This window comes from Bufo bufo, chromosome 4, assembly GCF_905171765.1.
Source record: "Bufo bufo chromosome 4, aBufBuf1.1, whole genome shotgun sequence".
NCBI classification, from domain to species: domain Eukaryota; kingdom Metazoa; phylum Chordata; class Amphibia; order Anura; family Bufonidae; genus Bufo; species Bufo bufo.
Genome location: NC_053392.1, coordinates 599,922,451 through 599,945,380, shown reverse-complemented (window position 1 = coordinate 599,945,380; position 22,930 = coordinate 599,922,451). Strand labels below are relative to the sequence as shown.

Below are 22,930 nucleotides of genomic sequence, written 5' to 3'. Positions count from 1 at the left end.
CGGTTACGAGAGAACAAGCTGTTCGGTAAGCTTGAGAAATGCGAATTTCACCGATCCCAGGTAACCTTCTTAGGTTACATCATTTCCGCTGAGGGGTTCTCCATGGATCCTGAGAAGGTTTCGGCTGTCTTACAGTGGCCCCAGCCCAGTGGTCTTCGTTCCCTGCAGCGCTTTTTGGGCTTCGCCAATTATTATCGGAAGTTCATCAGGGACTTTTCCATGCTGGCCAAGCCTCTCACGGATCTGACCAGGAAGGGCAGTAATTCCCAGGTCTGGCCGCTCGAGGCCATCCGAGCTTTTGAGGCCCTAAAGTCCGCTTTTGTGTCGGCTCCGATTCTGTCGCATCCCAACCCTGGGTTGCCCTTTGTCCTCGAGGTGGACGCGTCTGAGACGGGAGTAGGCGCCCTTCTGTCTCAGCGTAGAACACCAGAGGGTCCTCTGCTTCCTTGTGGGTTTTACTCCCGGAAACTGTCTTCCGCGGAGTGCAACTATCAGATTGGTGACAGGGAGTTATTGGCCATCGTGCAGGCCCTTAAAGAATGGAGGAACTTGCTCGAGGGTTCGGTGGTTCCGGTTCTCATTCTGACGGACCATAAGAATCTGACCTACCTTTCTGAGGCCAAGAGATTGACACCACGTCAGGCCAGATGGGCTCTGTTCTTGTCACGTTTTAATTACGTGGTCTCCTACCTACCCGGTTCCAAGAACATCAGGGCGGATGCCCTATCACGGCAGTACTCCGAGCTGTCCAGGGAGGAGTCGATTCCGACTTCGGTCATACCTCCGAATCAGATCCTGGCCGCCATTCGCACCAGCCTGACCTCTCCCCTGGGTGAGCAGATTTTGGCGGCTCAATCTGGTGCTCCCTCTGGGAGACCCAACGGCAGATGTTTTGTGCCTGAGGAGTTGCGCACTCGGTTGTTGCGAACCTACCATAACTCCAAGACCGCGGGGCATCCTGGAAAGAATCAGCTGTCCTGGGCTGTTTCACGTCTGTTCTGGTGGCCTTCCCTACGTTCCGACATCGCCGCATATGTAGCGGCATGCTCCGTTTGTGCCCAGAGTAAGTCCCCTCGGCACCTTCCGTTGGGCCTTCTGCAACCCATAGCCACCGGGGAGCGCCCATGGTCACACCTGGGGATGGATTTCATTGTGGACCTCCCTGCATCCCGAGGCCATACGGTCATTCTCATGATTATGGATCGGTTTTCCAAAATGTGCCACTGTGTTCCTCTCAAGAAGTTACCCTCTGCACAAGAGTTGGCCACGATTTTTGCCAGGGAGGTCTTCCGGTTGCACGGTTTGCCCAAGGAGATTGTGTCGGATCGGGGGAGTCAGTTTGTGTCCAGGTTCTGGCGCGCCTTTTGCTCCCAGTTGGGGATTCATCTCTCCTTCTCCTCGGCCTACCACCCTCAGTCCAATGGGGCCGCAGAACGATCCAATCAGGCCTTGGAGCAATTCCTTCGTTGCTATGTCTCCGATCACCAAGACAATTGGGTTGACCTCCTGCCTTGGGCTGAGTTTGCCAGGAACACGGCGGTGAACTCTTCCTCTGGGACGTCTCCCTTTATGGCCAATTATGGGTTCCAACCTGCCGTGTTGCCGGAGGTATTCTCTCCCCAGGATATTCCGGCTGTGGAGGATCACCTTTCCCTCCTACGTGCTTCTTGGGTACAGATCCAGAAGTCCCTTGAGGCCTCTGCGCAGCGCCAGAGACTCCAGGCTGATCGCAGACGAGCGCCTGCTCCTTCCTACCAGGTCGGAGACCGTGTATGGTTGTCCACCCGCAACCTCAACCTTCGAGTGCCCACTCCCAAGCTGGCGCCTCGCTTTGTTGGTCCCTTCCGAGTGCTTCGCAGGGTAAACCCGGTAGCCTATGCCCTTGCGCTTCCTCCTGGCATGCGGATCTCTAACGTGTTTCATGTCTCCCTGTTGAAGCCACTGGTGTGTAATCGTTTCACTTCCTCGGTTCCTCGGCCTCGTCCGGTCTGAGTGGGCAATCGTGAGGAGTATGAGGTGAGCAATATCCTGGACTCACGCCTGGTCCGCGGTCGGGTGCAGTTTTTGGTCCATTGGCGTGGTTATGGTCCAGAGGAGCGTTCCTGGGTTCCCTCCGCAGATGTCCATGCTCCTGCCTTGCTCCGAGCCTTCCATGCACGCTTCCCTCAGAAACCGTTTTTTGCTCCGCGGAGGAGGGGCCCTTGAGGGGGAGGTAATGTCATGGTCTTACCTTCTTGCTGTTCTCCTTCGTTTGACATGTGCTGGCGGCCATCTTGGTTTCTGGGTTTCTTGTAGCCTTCCACCCTGCAGCTCCTCCTTCCCACTGGGAGGAGCTGGATGCCTAGCTCATATATATAGGAGGTCTGTGGCTTCAGTTCCTTGCTTGGTCCTCCTGTGTTCACATGCTTCTAAGACTGCTGCTGCTTCTGGTTCCTGATCCTGGCTTCGTCTGACTACCCTGCTGGTTCCTGATCCTGGCTTCGTCTGACTACCCTGCTGGTTCCTGATCCTGGCTTCGTCTGACTACCCTTCTGGTTCCTGACCCCTGGCCTCTCAAAGACTCTGCTTTGGTTTCACCATCCGCTTGGACTTTTGCTTTACAGCTTTATTTTCAATAAAGCCTTCTTATTTTCACTTATCTCTTGTTGTACGTCTGGTTCATGGTTCCGTGACACAATAACAGCGGGCACGGAGATTTAGTACAAATGAACGTAGAGAGCAAGGATAGAACAGTAGATGCAAACAGGGGAGGCAGGTAGACAAATGCTAATATAGTCTCCTGTCCACTCCACTGACCGTGGAGAAACACATATCGACCCTCCCTATCCACCCTAACATCCAATAGCTGAAAATCAACCCCATGATGGATATAGACACTCACACCCCTCGAATATGAAGAGAGATATGAGTGGTATTCCAATTTCGCCCATCGCCTTTTTAATTGGGGGAGCTTATCAACCGTTGCATGCGTCTCCAATAAGGCCACAATTGCCGGGAGGTGCCGAGCCATAACATCAAACACCACTGTCCTTTTAACTCTATCCCCCAACCCTCGCACATTCCAACACAGAACGCTACGCGTCATTCTAGGCTGTCCAAATACCAATTCCACAGACCGGCAGGAGGGGGAGAGGAGGCCCCCTAGGCCCAGCGACAGCAGCTAACCCCCCACCCTCTCCCTTTCCCTAAAACCTGCCCCCGACCCATAACCACTACCCCAACCCACTATATGGCTCATAGAGAATATTATCCCCATCAACCTCTTCCAATACGCCATCCCCGCTCCCAATCAAACCCTGCTCCACACCACCATATAGCCAACATATAGAAATGTAAACATCGTCAAAACATGAAAGATCCCCACAGGGACTACAAGCCAGCCAAATCTAGCCACTGTGCAGCCTCTGTAGGTGTTTAGAGGAAAATTGCACAACCTCATTATGGACCACCCTAAGTTTGGCCGGATACAACATTGCATACTTCATGTGTGCAGAAATTAACCTTTTTTTTTTTTACGTCAGAGAAGGACCGCCTTTTAATTTGTGTCTCACGGCAAAAATCCGGGTATATTTGAATGTCATTCCCATCGAACCCAACATTAAGTAGTTCTCTTTTACATCTGAGTACCCAATCACGATCGTTGGAGCAAACCAATCTAGCTAGTAAAGCTCTAGGGAGTGCACCTGGGGGGGGGGGCTTCCTCAGAGGGATTCTATGTGCACGCTCTACACAAAACGTAAAGAGATCATAATCCGCGCCCAATGTTTTCACCAGCCACTTTTGCCCAAAGTCTGCTGGGTTATCTTGTTCCACCCCCTCAGGGAACCCCACCAATCTTATATTGTTCCTCCGAGATCTGTCATCCAAGTCTATCAATTTATTTTTCAACCCAAGATAGTCCTGATCCACACCCTCAAGACGTTTTTTTGTTAAGCCCAACTCCTTTTTCACAGCCCCTGTCTCCAACTCTTTCACTTTTTCTCTCAGTTTTGTGAATTCATCCCTAATTATGGTGATATCCCCCTTTAACGCTGCCATTGTGGTTGTTAATTGAGAAACTGTAGTATTCGTCATGTTCACTGCCCGAAAAATTTCAGCTAATTTATTATTGATGCTATCCAGGCCTTCCCTATCAACCTCCTTAGCTTCCATAGAGACAACCGTTGTGGCGGTAGGCTTATTTCGAAAATTTCGACCTATTTCAAGATGTTCTCCTGCTTTTTTGGATCCCCCCCTAGTTTTGGGCGGTGGGGACCTCAAAAATTTATCTAATCGTGCTTGGGGACTACTCCCGGGGCCTCCTTTCGAGGGACTCCCCCCATCCTCCCCCCCCCCCCCCCCCCCCCCCCGATTTTTGAAACTTGAGGAGCATTATGGCTGAGTATAATGCTACCGTGTATCAAAAAGCCCAACACAAAACCTAGAAAAAGAGACTGGGATTTCAACTCATACAAGGTAAATCAAAGACAGAAAGCTATAGCCATAGTTTCAAGCATAGTAAAGAAGCCACATATTACAGAAATAATGGCGGGTGCACTGGGTTAGGAATTGCATGCTGTTATAACAAAGATATAGACACTCCACTCAGTCCAGGTTAATCCAGGTTAGTCTCTGTTAATGCCTATAGTGTATTTGAGAAAATAGCAGAGACAGCCGCATCATACATCTCAGTCCAAATAAATCACAGTTAGTTTTGGTTAGTGCCTGTAATATATTCAGGATTCGATAGCTGAAAAGTTGGAGTCATACATCCAACACTAACACAGGGAGACCCCTGCAGATCTCACCAATCTTCCGCCCTTTTCTCTTGGTTTTCCTCACAGGGACAGCATAGAAACTGCCAAACAGGCCTGAGAAGTTATTCAGTACAGTTCCATGCAATGCGGGATAGCACAGACAAGGGCAAATATACGCGAGGGACTCTCCCTCTCTCAGAGGGATCCAATCTTCACCCTCAGCTGGGATAATGCGGAGAATAAGTTGGTATATAATGACAGAGCCAGTACCAGGGGGGGAAGATGTGAGAGGAGACAGACCTTACTGTGAGCGGCGGCCGGCTTTCAGTCTGCGCATGCGCTGGGCCGCCGCCGGCATCTTTCTTGAGGGTAAGGGGGGGTGGGGGGTGAAGATCGTGACCCAGCTTAGGGCCAGAAGCGCTGGGGGACCCAATCGCTGCACCAGAGACTTTCTCCCTCCTCTCTTACATGAGAGGAGGGAGAAAGTTTAGTGAGGGCAGCTCCGCTGCCGGCATTTTCTATGATCACCGTGATAAAGTGTATCACGGCGATCACGTGATCAGAGACCGCTTGTCACGGTCTCTGATCACTGCCCCGTGCCCTCAGCTACCTCCGGTAGCTGCGGGCACGGAGCTACAGCGATTAATTTTAATCGCTAACTTGGGCTGAAGTGCCCAAGGCCCCTTAGAGACCGCCGTAAAAACACATATGGGTGGTCACTAAGGGGTTAAACGAACAAGATGTGCTTTAACTGCAGACTGTCAGCTTTAATTTGAGGGTATTTACATCCAAATCAGGTGAACGGTGTAGGAATTACAACAGTTTGCATATGTTCCTCCCACTTGTTAAGGGACCAAAAGTAATGGGACAGAATAATAATCATAAATCAAACTTTCACTTTTTAATACTTGGTTGGAAATCCTTTGTAGTCAATTACAGCCTGAAGTCTGGAACGCATAGACATCACCAGACGCTGGGTTTCATCCCTGGTGATGCTCTGCCAGGCCTCTACTGCAACTGTCTTCAGTTCCTGCATGTTCTTGGGGCATTTTCCCGTCAGTTTTGTCTTCAGCAAGTGAAATGCATGCTCAATCGGATTCAGTTCAGGTGATTGACTTGGCCATTGCATAACATTCCACTTCTTTCCCTTAAAAACTCTTTAGTTGCTTTTGCAGTATGCTTTGGGTCATTGTCCATCTGCACTGTGAAGCGCCATCCAATGAGTTCTGAAGCATTTGGCTGAATATGAGCAAATAATATTGCCCTAAACACTTCAGAATTCATCCTGCTGCTTTTGTCAGCAGTCACATCATCAATAAATGCAAGAGAACCAGTTCCATTGGCAGCCATACATGCCCACGCCATGACACTACCACCACCATGCTTCATGATGAGGTGGTATGCTTAGGATCATGAGCAGTTCTTTTCCTTTTCCATACTCTTCTCTTCCTATCACTCTGGTACAAGTTGATCTTGGTCTCATCTGTCCATAGGATGTTGTTCCAGAACTGTGAAGGCTTTTTTAGATGTCGTTTGGCAAACTCTAATCTGTGCTTCCTGTTTTTGAGGCTCACCAATGGTTTACATCTTGTGGTGAACCCTCTGTATTCACTCTGGTGAAGACTTCTCTTGATTGTTGACTTTGACACACATACACCTACCTCCTGGAGTGTGTTCTTGATCTGGCCAACTGTTGTGAAGGGTGTTTTCTTCACCAGGGAAAGAATTCTTCGGTCATCCACCACAGTTGTTTTCCGTGGTCTTCTGGGTCTTTTGGTTGCTGAGCTCACCGGTGCGTTCCATCTTTTTAAGAATGTTCCAAACTGTTGTTTTGGCCACGCCTAATGTTTTTGCTATCTCTCTGATGGGTTTGTTTTGTTTTTTCAGCCTAATGATGGCTTGCTTCACTGATAGTGACAGCTCTTTGGAGCTCATCTTGAGAGTTGACAGCAACAGATTCCAAATGCAAATAGCACACTTGAAATGAACTCTAGACCTTTAATCGGCTCATTGTAATTGGGATAATGAGGGAATAACACACACCTGGCCATGGAACAGCTGAGAAGCCAATTGTCCCATTACTTTTGGTCCCTTAACAAGTGGGAGGCACATATGAAAACTGTTGTAATTCCTACACCGTTCACCTGATTTGGTTGTAAATACCCTCAAATTAAAGCTGACAGTCTGCAGTTAAAGCACATCTTGTTAGTTTCATTTCAAATCCATTGTGGTGGTGTATAGAGCCAAAAATGTTAGAATTGTGTCAATGTCCCAAAATTTATGGACCTGACTGTACATTGAGGACATAATCAAAGCTTTTGTGGAAACCCAAGCTGTCCTGTATTTCGCTCGCGCTCCGGTTTTTCCGTGTGTAATCCACAGCTGATTCCATACGGTTTTTCAATGTGGAGAAGCCCAGCCTGAGTGTAATACAGAACCAGCAGTGGATGAGATTAGACCGATCTCATCTATATTAGGCTTTTTTTCTCTCTATGTGGATATTGACCGGCCATGCAGATTTATAAATTCTTAGTATGTCAGTGTTTTGTTTTTTTCCAGTTCCCCAGAGGGAGTTATAGGTGTTGTCGGCCGTTTATATTGATAACCGGTTGTCAGGAATGGGTCATCAGTATCTGATCGGCGGGATCTGATACCCGGCAGCCCCGACTATCAGCGGTTGGAAGAGGAGATGATGCTCCAGTGTGAGCGTCGCTTCCTCGTCAGTACACCGCACGTTGTCTCCTGTGGAGCGGTGGCATAGTGTAATTACTGCTACAAGTATGTATTGTAGTATCGGGCATGCTGTAGTATTGACGTATTATGTGCCACTGTCCCTGGTACAATGTCCTCCTTTATGGGGTTGTGGAAGTGACCGCCCGACGTGTGACTGAGAATTACTAAAAGCTCATTCCCTTTGCTGGTTCTGTACAATGCTGCAGATTTACCGCACAGAAATCCGCAAAGTAAATCTGCAGCTGACCAGTCACGTGTGAACCCCGCCTTATACTGCACTGCAGCCGTTCTCTATGTGCTATATGGCGGAATTATTTCTGTACTGTGCGATGGACGCAGCTGAAGGTTTCTTATTCATTAGTTTCTTATTATCATAATTTGTATTTTTTGTGTTTTGTTAATGAATTATGAGAACTTTTCCCAGTAATAAATTGCACTGAGCAGTCCTGAGGGGAAATCAGCTGAACACGGTATGCCCACAGAAATGACTGGCACACGGCATCAAAGTGGGCATGAGTGTGATTTAAATGGTTAAATGACTTTGGGCCACTGACCAGCATACATGTTCGTATATGGCTGCATTGCTAAGGAAAGTATTTTAACCCCTTCTCGACCAGCGGTGTATATGTACGGCGCAGCGTGACGTAACGTGCCATACAGCTACGTCCCGGTGATCGGGCAGGTGCAGTATCTGCACCCTCCTGATCAGTGGCACAGACCCAGCTGTCACTGACAGCCAAGACCTTGCTGTATACTCCAGTATCATTGAATACACCGATGCTGGTGTATTAACCCCTTCTATGCCACAGTCAATGCTGACAGCGTCTTGTTTTGGGTTTGCAGAGGGTACCAGGACCCTTCCCGTTCTCATCGGGTCCACACCCTGCGGTGACAGGGACCTGATGGCTGGAAAGGCAGCCTGGTGTCTTACACAGATCCCCAAAAGTTGAAGTCCCACAGTGGGACAAGAATAAAAAGTAAAAAATAATTGTTTTCATAATAAAAAAATATAGTTTTTTTAATAGGAAGAGGGTCATGTGACACATCAAACTTATTGGGAATTTCACAAGAAAAACAATGATGTGCTTGGTTTTAACGTAACTTTATTCTTTCATGAGTTATTTACAAGTTTCTGACCACTTATAAAATGTGTTCAATGTGCCGCCCATTGTGTTGGATTGTCAATGCAACCCTCTTCTCTCACTCTTCACATACTGATAGCAACACCGCAGGAGAAATGCTAGCACAGGCTTCCAGTATCCGTAGTTTCAGGTGCTGCACATCTCGTATCTTCACAGCATAGACGATTGCCTTCAGATGATACGAGATGTGCAGCACCTGAAACTACGGATACTGGAAGCCTGTGCTAGCATTTCTCCTGCGGTTATAGTTAAAATTACAAATCCCACGTTTCGGATATAATTGTCGGCATAACGTTGTAATCTACTTTGGGTTGGTTCCGACTCAATATAATCCCATTAACAGACCGGGCTTATGTCTATTGAGGAACTGGGGGCAGTCTACTGGGCTGGCAAAGGTCTGTTTCACTGGGGCAGTGAAAAGGCTCTCTCAGCTTGTCAGGGTTGTGATCAAGTGTTGTGTCACGCCGGAGGTTGCTTGGACCACCGTCTCTCACTCCCCGTGCCTCCCTGTGCCCGTGCGGACAGGAGGTGTCTGTGTAAACTGTGCCAAGCGGACCTTATGTACTGCCAGGGAGGGCGTAACATCACATCTTGGTAACCAGTGATGAAACCGTACCACGTGATCCTGAAGTACAGTGTCGGTTGGCGGGGCTGCGAGGTACCTTATTGATCACATATTGGTACTTACGTATACGTATCGTCACATATTGGTGTCACTTTTTTTTTTTTTTTTACTGTCGGGGTGTCTTCAAATGTTACAGGGCAACTTACAATTGTCCCAGTGAAATCTGCCCTCCAAAATTCTTATGGTGCTTCTTCCCTTTTGAGCCTTGCCGTGTGCCCATACAGCAGTTTACGACCACATATGGGGTGTTTCTGTAAACTGAAGAATCGGGGTAATAAATATTGAGGTTTATTTTGCTGTTAACCCTTGCTGTGTTGCAGAAAAACAAATAGATTAACAAAAAATCTGCAAAAACCATGGAAGTTTGAAATTACCTTCATTTTCTTTTAAACTGTTGTGGAACACCTCAAGGGTTAGCAAAGTTTGTGACATCAGTTAGGAATAATTTGAGTGGTTTAGTTTCTAAAATGGGATAATTTATGAGTGGCTTCTATTTTTTAAGCCCTCAAAATCACTATTTTACTAAATTGGTGCTTAAAAAAGCAATTTAGGAAATTTTCTTGAAAATGTGAAATATTACTTCTAAAATTTTAAACCTTCTAACATCCTAAAAAAAAAAAAAGAGATTTACAAAATGATAGCAACATAAAGTAGACATATGGGGAATGTTGACTGATAACTATTTTAAGAGTTTTGTTTTTTGTTTTTAAGTAAAGAAATTCAAATTTTTTTAAAGTTAAGGAAAAAAATATTAACCCAATTTTGCCGCTAACATGAAGTACAATGTGTCACCAGAAAATAATCTCAGAATCTGTTAGATGAATAAAACTATTCCAAAGTTATTACCAGATGAAGTGACAAATGTCCGAGTTGCAAAAATAGGCCTGGGCAGGAAGGTGAAAATTGTCCTGGGGTAGAAAGTGTTAATATATGCAAATAAGCATCAGAGAGAAACAGGGGTGTTGCCCTTACACCTAGAGGCTCCTCTTTTTCTGCACCTGCCACGCCCATTTCACTGTCATTGACAGGGTCAGGTGTGATTACGTCTTCACTGCCTGGTCCTGTCAATCAAAGTGAAAAGGGCGTGGCAGGTACAGAAAGGAGGAGCCTCTAGGTAAAAAGGCAACACCCCCGTTACTCCTGGAGGTTCATTTGCATATAATGAAACATAATTATCTCAGCAGTGCGGGCACATATCAACATGGGACTAACACAGATGCCTTCAGCTGCCAAGCGCACATGTACCAGGTCAGCCGGTGTCACAGGTACCAATCTGCTGACAGATGCCCTTTAGTCTTGTGATTCCAACTGATTGGACGAGGTCAGTCTGAGCTCTAGATCTATGTAGTGATCTACCAGATTACAGCTTTGTACAGGGATTACCGCTGTGACCTGTAACTGACTATAGTGGTAATATGAAGGTGTGACATGTTTTGACCTGAAACATGGAGGAACTGCCTTGATACACGTTATTATCTCCTCCAGTGTTTCCTCTTCTTATCTCCAGTAATTGTATTTTACATGGGATTTTCTATGATTTTACATCGGTTCATCTTCTTTCCATTCAGGTTCCTACAATATAGGATCCGCTCAGCGTATATCTCCTATATAAGATCATTCTCCTGATTGACCCTTCAAGGATGGATAGGGATGAGGACAAGATAGCAGAGAGTATAATAAATCTCACCCTAGAGATCCTCCTCCGGCTTACTGGAGAGGTGAGAGAATCTGATGATGTCACATTACATCATCTTCTCTATGTTACTAACAGATGGACATGACTGGAGAGGTGAGGGACTCTGGAGATGTATGGAGTGATATTTATTACTGCATCTGTCTATAACCAGGAATACACAGTAGTGAAGAAGACCTCTAGTGAGCGCTGTCAGGCCCCGGTATCTGAAGGACGGGGAGGAATCCTGAGCCCAATATCCAGGCCGACACCTCACATCCCGATACATGAGAAAGTCAACAGACAGAGGATCCTAGAACTCGCCAACAAGATTAATGAGCTGCTGACTGGAGAGGTGACATCGATGGGAATGCCGGGACATTATACAGTAACACTATGATGGGATCTGGGTGATGACTGTATCATTGTGTTGTCAGGTTCCTATAAGGTGTCAGGATGTCGCCGTCTATTTCTCCATGGAGGAGTCTGAATATTTAGAAGGACACAAAGATCTGTACAAGAACATCATGATGGAGGATAACCAGCCACCAAGTAAAAGACATGACTAAATACACACATCCTCTCACTAGTTATATGTAAGAAATTAATTGTCACCGTCTGTTTTTCCTGCAGTTAAAGAAGAAAGAACAACTCCCAGTCCCCTTCTTCTACATGATGAGAGATGTCCCAGCCGTCTTCTTCTACAGGATGGTTCAGAAGAACATCAAAGCATTCCATATGATGATCAGATAGATGGAAATAAGGTCTCATGAAAGGTTCCCTATGATCTGTAGAAGTGCTGTGAAGATCTTGTGTTCAGTCTTGTTTTATAAACCAGTATTATATGTTTTATCCTTGTATAATGAGAAAGGTAGAGATGGCAGAATTACAGCTAACTATAGACCTTGCATGTCATCTGGATCTTCTCACAGATTTCTGGTCAGTAGAGACTGCTGGTTGGAATAAGGAACCAACTAGATGCATATATACAGGAGACCTGCAGATATTTTTAGGTCAGACAATGAAACATGGCACATGCAGATCCACTGTGTCTCTTGAACAGATTTGATATGGTTCTGCTCCAAAGTGTGTTCTATAAGTGACCCCTTTCCCTCCACTTTATCCCCTGTACAGGGATCTGGACTTGGTTGCAGGGGAACCACTAGGCTGCTGCACTTGAAGTCGTTTCTGTACAAGTGACTGGTGACCCACGGGGTCAGGAAAGGCAGAATACATGCAGTCTGATAAATCGTCCGTTGTCAGGGCAAGCAGCTCAGGATCAGAACGGAGGTCAGGCAAGGGTCAGGTCAGACAGCAAAGGGTCCAATCTAGAAGTCAGGCAGAAGTCTGTACACAGAACAGGCAAGCAAGCTTTGCATGAAACTAGCATACTAGAACCTACTGATCAGGCTCCTTTCCATGGCTTGTAGAGATCAGAGTGTGTGCATGCCGGCCCTATAAGAGCCAGAGATAGTGTGTGCACACATGACCTATGGTCAGAGAAGGTCATTATCGGCAGGAAGCAGGCCTCAGCTTGTGTGGGAGGACAGCGTTATTCCAGCAGCCGGGACCACTGGGAAGGGAGAGAGGGATGTCTGTGGGACTGGACCACTGGAGTCCTAAAGCTATGGAGCAGGTAAACCAGGCAGCAGACGTGCCCACCAGCAGGAAGGAGAGGAGCTATAGGCATGGACCGCTGCCATAGCAGATAACTCTGCTGTCATTTCATCACTTTTTGTCATTGTAATTAATGATCTTTTCTGGTCACATCAAACATTCCACACGACTTCTCCATCAGTCTGCTGACTTTTACCATTTCTGTTTCACAGCTTTTAAATCTGGGTAAAGATCTGACCAATATTAAGGCTGAAGATACATATGTGAGGGTTGATGAGCAGATCATAGAGGACATTCCCACAGATAAACACCCAGGTGAGTAGTAACCACTACATAAAGCAGAGAAGACTCTCAGATTCTGCTCCTTCACTGGCTACTGATGACTCATTGTATAGTCAGGTAGTGGTGGCAGTTTGGGGGTCACATATTGTACTTTCTAACAGGTTTTCCTTTATTAGCACACAATTGTTACCGATACCAGGTGTCCCACAGTATTGATCAGAAGGTTGGGGGTTATCACCCATTCTTCTAACGTCTATGAACCCTCTTTCCGTAGTACTTAGAGGCTTTACTGACACTTCAGAATTTTTCTGGGAATAGGAGAAGCCTTATGGTAGAGCCAAAATAAAAAGAGCTGAAATAAAAAGAGCTACTAATGAACAGTAGCAGAGGCCTGTCTGACCATAAAGATCTCACAATGTTCTGCCCTAAAGAAGTAATCATATGAGGACAAATCCCCAGTGGTCAGTGACAGCTTGCCGGCCATTCTGCTCACCCTTTCCTGCTAAAGACTTCAATGCTATACCCCACTCTCCCCAGGTGCTCTGACCAATCCCAGTATATGGGGCCCCAAAATATCTCATGGCAGCTGTTAAATGGTCTTCTTGTTGACACCTCCGAGAACACAGTCACAGTCATGGTTTGACAACATATAGGATTATTGTATGTGCAGAGAGGTTTTATAGGGGAGCAGTTCTCTATTTGCCTTACACCGTGTGTTATCGGGTTCTAGACATAAATTGTAAACCCAGTGGTGTCCTAGTATCACACCCAAACAGGGAGGGGGGAAGGGGAAATTGTGAAATCAATATTGGAGCCACCTTTAGACTGTATCTAGTGCAGTACGCAGCCCTGCAGGGTGAGCGAATGTGAGGTCACAGGGGTAGTTAATAGACCGAGGGTTGCTCTTGGTACTCAGTTTTTATATACCCTGGGCAGGCGTACAGCAGTGATGGAGAAGCTGGCACATGGAACCTCTGGGGCACTCTCTGTGTATAGGGACAAGGCCAGGTGGTAGGTGAGGTGCCCTGGGTGTTGTAGGTTTAGTGTGCCTGTGGCAAGATCCCTTAAAGTTCGTGACGCCAGTGGCTGGAACGGTGGCACACTGATTTGTTGTAGGAATAATTGAGGTACACAAAGTTGCACTGAACCAGAACTTCTTTTTACTGAACAGTCCAACTATATACAGTCTTCAATTAGTTCCATATGTATAATGTTGAATACAGGCAGGCTTCATACAAATGGCAGGCAAAGTCTTTGCAAGATACTCAGAGGGAATAACACTTACAGATCAGGCTGTACTTTCCTCAGATCCTGACTGGCTTTCACCAAGGCCCGTATGCCCTATTGCTGGCTTTATCCTTGGGTAGGGAAATCTTCCTCTGGTATACAGGGAGTGCAGAATTATTAGGCAAATGAGTATTTTGACCACATCATCCTCTTTATGCATGTTGTCTTACTCCAAGCTGTATAGGCTCGAAAGCCTACTACCAATTAAGCATATTAGGTGATGTGCATCTCTGTAATGAGAAGGGGTGTGGTCTAATGACATCAACACCCTATATCAGGTGTGCATAATTATTAGGCAACTTCCTTTCCTTTGGCAAAACGGGTCAAAAGAAGGACTTGACAGGCTCAGAAAAGTCAAAAATAGTGAGATATCTTGCAGAGGGATGCAGCACTCTTAAAATTGCAAAGCTTCTGAAGCGTGATCATCGAACAATCAAGCGTTTCATTCAAAATAGTCAACAGAGTCGCAAGAAGCGTGTGGAAAAACCAAGGCGCAAAATAACTGCCCATGAACTGAGAAAAGTCAAGCGTGCAGCTGCCAAGATGCCACTTGCCACCAGTTTGGCCATATTTCAGATCTGCAACATCACTGGAGTGCCCAAAAGCACAAGGTGTGCAATACTCAGAGACATGGCCAAGGTAAGAAAGGCTGAAAGACGACCATCACTGAACAAGACACACAAGCTGAAATGTCAACACTGGGCCAAGAAATATCTCAAGACTGATTTTTCTAAGGTTTTATGGACTGATGAAATGAGAGAGAGTCTTGATGGGCCAGATGGATGGGCCCGTGGCTGGATTGGTAAAGGGCAGAGAGCTCCAGTCCGACTCAGACGCCAGCAAGGTGGAGGTGGAGTACTGGTTTGGGCTGGTATCATCAAAGATGAGCTTGTGGGGCCTTTTCGGGTTGAGGATGGAGTCAAGTTCAACTCCCAGTCCTACTGCCAGTTTCTAGAAGACACCTTCTTCAAGCAGTGGTACAGGAAGAAGTCTGCATCCTTCAAGAAAAACATGATTTTCATGCAGGACAATGCTCCATCACACACGTCCAAGTACTCCACAGCGTGGCTGGCAAGAAAGGGTATAAAAGAAGAAAATCTAATGACATGGCCTCCTTGTTCACCTGATCTGAACCCCATTGAGAACCTGTGGTCCATCATCAAATGTGAGATTTACAAGGAGGGAAAACAGTATACCTCTCTGAACAGTGTCTGGGAGGCTGTGGTTGCTGCTGCACGCAATGTTGATGGTGAACAGATCAAAACACTGACAGAATCCATGGATGGCAGGCTTTTGAGTGTCCTTGCAAAGAAAGGTGGCTATATTGGTCACTGATTTGTTTTTGTTTTGTTTTTGAATGTCAGAAATGTATATTTGTGAATGTTGAGATGTTATATTGGTTTCACTTGTAAAAATAAATAATTGAAATGGGTATATATTTGTTTTTTGTTAAGTTGCCTAATAATTATGCACAGTAATAGTCACCTGCACACACAGATATCCCCCTAAAATAGCTAAAACTAAAAACAAACTAAAAACTTCTTCCAAAAATATTCAGCTTTGATATTAATGAGTTTTTTGGGTTCATTGAGAACATGGTTGTTGTTCAATAATAAAATTAATCCTCAAAAATACAACTTGCCTAATAATTCTGCACTCCCTGTATATCCTCTTGCTGTAAATATCCTTCTGCCCGTCAGCTTTCTTTTTGGCTGGATAAAAGTGGCTCTGCATTGTACTTTTAAAGGTGCAATATATCTTCAGGAGGTAGCTTCTTCTCCTGGTGGCAAGCTAGGAGCCTGGGCTATCTAGCTGCATGTCAGAAACTTACTCTTCAGCTACCCTCTGGCTAAAGTGCACACTGGCTTCTGACCACACACTTCTCTCTCTGAACTAGACCTGACTATATATACTAGTGGGTTCCCTAGCTCCCTCTACTGCCTAGGAGGAGGAACTACACCCCTAACAGGCCTGGTTCACAGGAGATAATATGACGACATACATTAAAAATGCAATATAAAATACCATGACCATGTTCCACAAGAGGTGGAGAACAACGTGACCCAATTGACCCTTGAGTAGTGGGACACTATACTAGTAGTTCAAAAGGAAATCGATTCTTCTCTGAATGTTGGTTTGCATGAAAAATTCATTTTCACTGGAATAATAAAAGCTTTTTTTATAACTGTTTTGATGCAAATACAGAGCGACCATTATTAAAAATCCATTAAAGGGAACCTGTCATCAGAAGTGGCCTATTTATTTATTTATTTATATTATGCATTTATATAGCGCTACTATATTCAGCAGGGCTCTACAGACATTAGGATCACACTGTCCCCAATGGGTCTTGCCATCTAAGTTTCCTATCAGTATGTCTTTTGGAGTGTTATTGACCTATTTACATGTCCCCACTGTACAAGCTGCCGGCTTTCAGAAACAGGTTTTGTTAAATTTGACAATCAGTTTGTTTCACAAATAATAGTACATGAGGAGGGATTAACTATTGGCTTACAGAAAAAAACTCCTAAAACTTAACTTTTAATATTAACATAAAATATTCAAAAATAACCTGCACAGAAATTAAATTAGGTAATAATGCCCACAAAACAGTGTAGCTGGATATCAGAAATCTTGTAGGAGGGTCTAATGCCTGGCATGCATGTATATATAACATGTAATAAACAGTGTGGGCCACGGTAATACTTTTTACTCACAGTTATGGGGTATAAGGAAAAACGCCCACCAGAGTTTTGTCACCATTGGCGATACGGTCTGGAGATGAACTGTCTCTGGGTGTCCCTTTCAGGCTATCCCTGCCTGAAAGTGGAGCACCCGCCCCGAAAGGGGCGACCCCACTTATCGGTGGCTAAACCCTGAAAAAAGCCCTAGCAGACCCTGAAGTGCTTGTAATGAATGGCCCCGACGTGTTTCCCCATTGCAGATGATCAGCGGTTCATCAGGGGACAGAAACAGCAGATATGAAGGAGATGATGGCAGCCTGGATAATGTGGGAGTGAAGATATTAAAAGTTTGCCTCCCTATATATAGGTAAGTTTGAGATTGGAATACCCATGCTGGAGGCCGGAAGTGACGGGGGGGGGGGGGGGGGGTTGTTGCTCCGCCTCATTTCCAGTCTCGTGGAGTGAAATTTGCATTCCAAATTTCAGAAAGGATAATAATAGTCCCCAAATAAAATAGATGTAAGGTGCTGGGTAAGCGCAATTTGAAACTGGGGCAATGCTAAGAAGGGAAGTGAGCGTGGGTTAGCCAAATAACATAAAGTGGAGGAATAAATCATGAAAAATAAATGGGAGATGGATAGACTTGGCACTGGAATTTGGTGCCAGCAGCTCAAGGTCCCCTTTGCGATATAATTGTACATCTTTTGATCAATTTTGATCAGATAATAAGGCAAGTAGTCCAATGTAAATAGATAAAAAAAGAGAACTTACATATTAACAAGTTTGACCAATACATGATGCAAGGGGAGGAGTTTTAGAGAAAACAGGCAAATGATATCTGTTCATTGAGGCCCAGCTGGGCCACCGTTTTGAGGCGTTGTATCCACTGAGCCTCCTTGCAGAGAATCCTCCTATCTTAATCACCACCTCTAGGAGATTTACGGATTACTTCGATAACTTGGAATCTAAGACTCCTAAAATCTCCATTATGGTATTCCAATACGTGACGTGAAATAGTTTTGTCACGACGATGGGTGATGTCCCCAATGTGGTCACCCACCCTCTGCCTTAATTCATGTTTTGTCTTATCGACATAATTTGGAGGGCATGTACAAGTACATAGATAGACAACACCCTGAGTTTTGAAATTTGCGAAATCCCGCATTTGGTAGGTTCTGCCTGTCGATAAGCTTTTAAAGGAAGTAGACTTTTGAAAGGTACCGATTATTCTCGTAATTGTACATTAGGACAGGTGCGTGAAATAAGGAGGGAATGTCTGTCTCTTTGTACAGAATATTTAAAAGCATCTCTGAGGATCCTAGGGGGTAACTTCTCTTGGAAAAATGTTTCTGTAGGTATTTACCTTGGGATCTGAAAGATTCAAGTGTGGAACAATTCCTTCTAACACGTAAATATTGTCCCTTAGGGATACCCTTTTTTAGGCTCGGGGGATGGTGACTGTCCCACCTAAGGACACTATTGGTGGCAGTTGGTTTGCGATAAGTCTCGGTGTGTAATTCTCCATTTTTCTTGGTTATATGGATATCCAAGAAGGGAATGGTCCGCTCATGGATTCCATGTGTAAAGGTGAGACTGATGTCATTCAGGTTCAGTTATTGGACAAAGGTTTTAAAATGACGAATGGACCCACCCCATAAAATCAAGATGTCTTCAATATACCGCCCCCAAAAGATTATATGGGAGGTCCATTGGTCGAACTGATCTCTGAAGACAACGGTGTCCTCCCATCAGCCCAGGAGGAGATTTGTATAACTCGGGGCACAGGGGCTCCCTATTGCGGTCTCCCTGAGCTGGTGGTAGAACCTATTCTCAAATAAAAAGTAATTATGTGAGAGAATAAATTCAAAATTTTCCATGACAAAAGAACTATGAGTCCTATATTGAATGCCCCTAGTTTTGAGAAAATGTTCAGTTGCTAATAACCCATATTTATGTGGTATACTAAAGTAAAGGGCCTCTACATTGATTGAAGCTAGATACACATTATCGTCCACTGAAAAATTCTCAATCTTTGTCATAAGGTCTGTGGTGTCACGAATGAAGGACGGCAGAGGGGCTAAAAATCCCACTGAAAAATTCTCCAGTCACTTAGAATCCATTCTCATTAGAGCTCTAGAAAATAAAATCATCTCTAGTTAAGAAATTAGGTTCATGTCCCCCAAACACCCACAAATTCCTATGTTTTATGCCCTTCCTAAAATACATAAAGGGTTACCCCCCTTAGAGGCCGTCCAATAGTCTCAGGTGTTGACTCCATTACACGAAATACAAGCATCTATGTAGACAAGATTCTTAGCCCCTTTGTCTCATCTCTGCCGTCCTAGTGATTGGGATAGGAGGATTGTCTGCAAGGAGGCTCAGTGGATACACCGCCTCAAAACGGTGGCCCAGCTGGGCCTCAATGAACAGATATCCTTTGCCTGTTTTCTCTAAAACTCCTCCCCTTGCATCATGTATTGGTCAAACTTGTTAATATGTAAGTTCTCTTTTTAATCTATTTACATTGGACTACTTGCCTTATTATCAGATCAAAAGATGTACAATTATATCGCAATGGGGACCTTGGGCTGCTGGCACTAAATTCCAGTCCCAGGTCTATCCATCTCCCATTTATTTATTTATTTTTCATAACTTAGTCCTCCACTTTGTTATTTGGCTAACCCTTTTTCATGTGCACGCTTAAAATTATTACCTTTCTCCCCTTACTTCTCTCCCTTCAGGTGCTTTACAGTGGAACGCATTTACTAGCACTTCCGGATAGCCTGCGTTTCACAGCGGCTCCCGTTGCGCTCCAAGGACCGTAAGTGAGTTCCATCGGGTGGAAGTTGTCTATATCTCCCGCGATGGCGCAAGTCTGGTTACCCACGCTCACTTCCCTTTTTAGCATGGCCCCAATTTCAAATTGTGCTTATGCAGCACCTTTACATCTACTTTCACTCCACGAGACTGGAAATGAGGCGGAGCAACAAACCCCCCCCTCCGTCATTTCCGGCCTCCAATCTCAAACTTACCTGTATATAGGGAGGCAAACTTTTAATATCTTCACGCCCACATTATCCAGGCTGCCATCATCTCCTTCATATCTGCTGTTTCTGTCCCCTGATGAACCGCTGATCATCTGCAACGGGGAAACACGTCGGGACCATTCATTACAAGCACTTCAGGGTCTGCTAGGGATTTTTTTAGGGTTTAGCCACTGATAAGTGGGGTCGCCCCTTTCGGGGCGGGTGCTCCACTTTCAGGCAGGGATACCCTGGAAGGGACACCCAGGGACAGGTCATCTCCCGACCGTATCGCCAATGGTGACAAAACTCTGGTGGCCGTGAACCGTGAGTAAAAAGTACTACCGTGGCCCACACTGTTTATTACATGTTATATATACATGCATGCCCAGCATTAGACCCTCCTACCAGATTCTTGATATCCAGCTACACTGTTTTGTGGGCATTATTACCTAATTTAATTTCTGTGGAGGTTATTTTTTTATATTTTTATGTTAATATTAAAAGTTAAGTTTTAGGAGTTTTTTTTCTGTAAGCCAATCAGGTTGTTTTGTAGGAAAAATTCACTTTTAAAATGTACCTGATGTCATCAAACATAGCTCCGGTAGTCACTGGGGCGTACCGCTGGATGAGGCGAGACACAGCGTCATCTCTATCCTGCCCAACTTGCTCTTACAGAGCTCTGCTGGCTTCTGGATGTCAGCTCCTGGCAATGCGAAATCTCGCACAGCAGAAGACATTGGCAGGGATCTTGACATCTGCTGACTGTGGTCCCAGCATCTCCTAGGCAAACACAGTTAGTGCCTGAAGCCGGGGTGTATACATATCTGCACGCTTCACATGTCAGGATCCTGGTGCCGGAACAAGGTCTTCTGTGTCTGCGTGAGATTTCTCACTGCCAGGAGCTGACATCAGGAAGCCAGAGGAGGTCTGCAAGAGCAAACTGGGCAGGATAGAGGAGATGACTCTGTTACTCGCCTCATCCAGCGGTACGCCCCAGTGACTCCTGTTTGACATCTGACTTCTGAAAGTTGGCAGCTTGTACAGTGGGGACATGTAAATAGCTCCATAGGCCACTTCTGGTGACAAGTTGCCTTTAATAGAATTTTAATAATGGCCACCCCTTTATTTGCATAGAAACAGTTATAAACTATTTTCACTGGAATAATAAAAGTAATGTTTTCATGCAAACCAACATTCAGAGAAGAATTACTACTGGATGCAGTCTATAGGTGGCTGCAATATTCATTACACAATTTCCCCCTCCCTGATTGGGTGTGAAACCCAGGACACCACCGGTGTAGGATTTATGTCTAGAACCCTAATAACACACGGTGTAAGGAAGAATGTGAATTATACAAATTACTTGAATGTGGACATGACAGCTTTATCAATCTCTGGACTCCTGGATTATGCAATTTTGTAAGGTTTGTTCATTTTTTGGCCCCCTGTTTTGAGTTTTATTTTTCTTTCTTTAGTGGAGGACCTCATCAGAGGACTGCATCTGGTATTCTAAGTTGATAATATGATGGTGATAGCGGAGGTGGACATCGTTCTTGCTCCTCCCTCTGCTCTCCCTTTTCATTGGGCATGGTGGGGGAGTGATCATCTGTCCTTTCTCTGCTGTCCCCTTTCCTCTATTGGGGTCACCATTTTATGTTGATAGCAGTGGACTGATGATGTCCTGAGATTTGGGGAGAGGATCCATGACACGCATTCTGTGCCCCGGATTCCTCTTCCCCTCACTGGGAGTGAGTGTCACTCTGACTCATCTGGGGGGGACCTCCTCATCTCCCTCTATATCCCTTTAGATCACCATGGTTAGCGGTCTTTGCTCCTCCTCGTGTGTGTGTGTGTGTGTGTGGGGACACTTGACAGTGCCCCATGTACTTTTTCCCCTCACCCATGACAGCACCCATTTCACTAGTTCCTCCTATCCAGGACAGGGAACCTAAAGAGATAAAATGGTTCACACCCCCACCACACCTCAGTTCAGGTTTCCTGTCCTCCAAATAGGATGTACCTAGAGAGCTCTTGCTCCGAGCTTAGGTTCACACCTTGGGGCTGGGGAAGGTCCGAGTCTAGTCACCCTGAAAGGAGCTATCCCATGCGGCGTTAGTCTCCTCAGGGAGCAGTTTACCAAGTCTACCTTCCTCTTGCCTCCTTCCAGCCTCTAGGGGAGCTGCTGTGGCCTTGTTCAGACGGCTTCCGATTCAGTCTGGCGGGGTGCATGGCATCCCTTATCAAAGATGGCAGCTGGGAGCCAATGCACATTCTGAGCATGCGCTTGGGAACGGGCAGCAGTACCCTTCCGGCGTCATGATGGTACCCTTCCGGCGTCACTTCCTGTGATGCGACGCAGAGGAGGAGGCACCTTTTGCCGGCTGGATTAGGCATTTGAGGCTAGTGTTAAAAAGAGGCCAAGGCGCATTATAAATGGCAGCAGAAGAAGGCAGCCAACTCTGTGCACATAGTGTTGTGCTGGATCTGGTGTCTGGATACAATGTCGGACCCGGGTGATTCAGGACGCGCCGACCCCTTGGAACCCTCGAGGCCCACAAGTCTGGTACTGGACCTGAGGAGTGGGGAAGTTACCTCTACATATGGTGAGAGATATCCTCTCCTAATATTTATGGGTTGTTTGTTTGCTTTTGTTGTCATAGGTATCAAAAACACCTAAGAAGTCATCTAAGCATAAAGAATGTAGTGGATGTAGAGTAGTTTTACCAGCATCTTATGTTAGACCACTATGTCAGGAATGTGTGGATAAATTGGTTCTGGAAGAGTCACAATCTTTATCCAAAAGTATTAAGGCTTTAGTGAGATCACAAGTTAAATCTTCTCTTAAGTCCCTGAAACAAAATCGTCCACGGTCACCAGAAAGGGCCGGTTACAGTACAAAGACTGATTCTGAAAACTCTGGGGAGGATGATGATTTAAATTCCAGCCACAATATCTCAGATGATATTTTTGTCTTCGGAGGGCCCTGTTTCGGACTGAAGATACTAAACTTTTATTAAAGCCTGTTAAAGCTACCATGCAGTCAGAGGACATAAAACAGTCTAAATCAATAGCTGACCAAGTTTTTGAGGGACTGGGTCCTAAACATCATAGAGTATTTTCAGTGCA

The 22,930-nt window shown here is 45.5% G+C and overlaps 1 protein-coding gene across 1 annotated transcript in view; it reads left to right on the top strand.

The window, feature by feature from the left end:
* The window catches only part of LOC120999331 (gastrula zinc finger protein XlCGF26.1-like), a 1,147,325-nt gene that overhangs the window by 148,789 nt on the left and 975,606 nt on the right, over nucleotides 1-22,930 (top strand). The window contains exons 3-5 of the mRNA XM_040430199.1: nucleotides 10,805-10,954; nucleotides 11,084-11,263; nucleotides 11,346-11,460. Coding sequence (XP_040286133.1) covers nucleotides 10,877-10,954; nucleotides 11,084-11,263; nucleotides 11,346-11,460 — 373 coding nt within the window. The 5' untranslated portion in view covers nucleotides 10,805-10,876. The remainder of the gene's footprint in view (nucleotides 1-10,804; nucleotides 10,955-11,083; nucleotides 11,264-11,345; nucleotides 11,461-22,930) is intronic.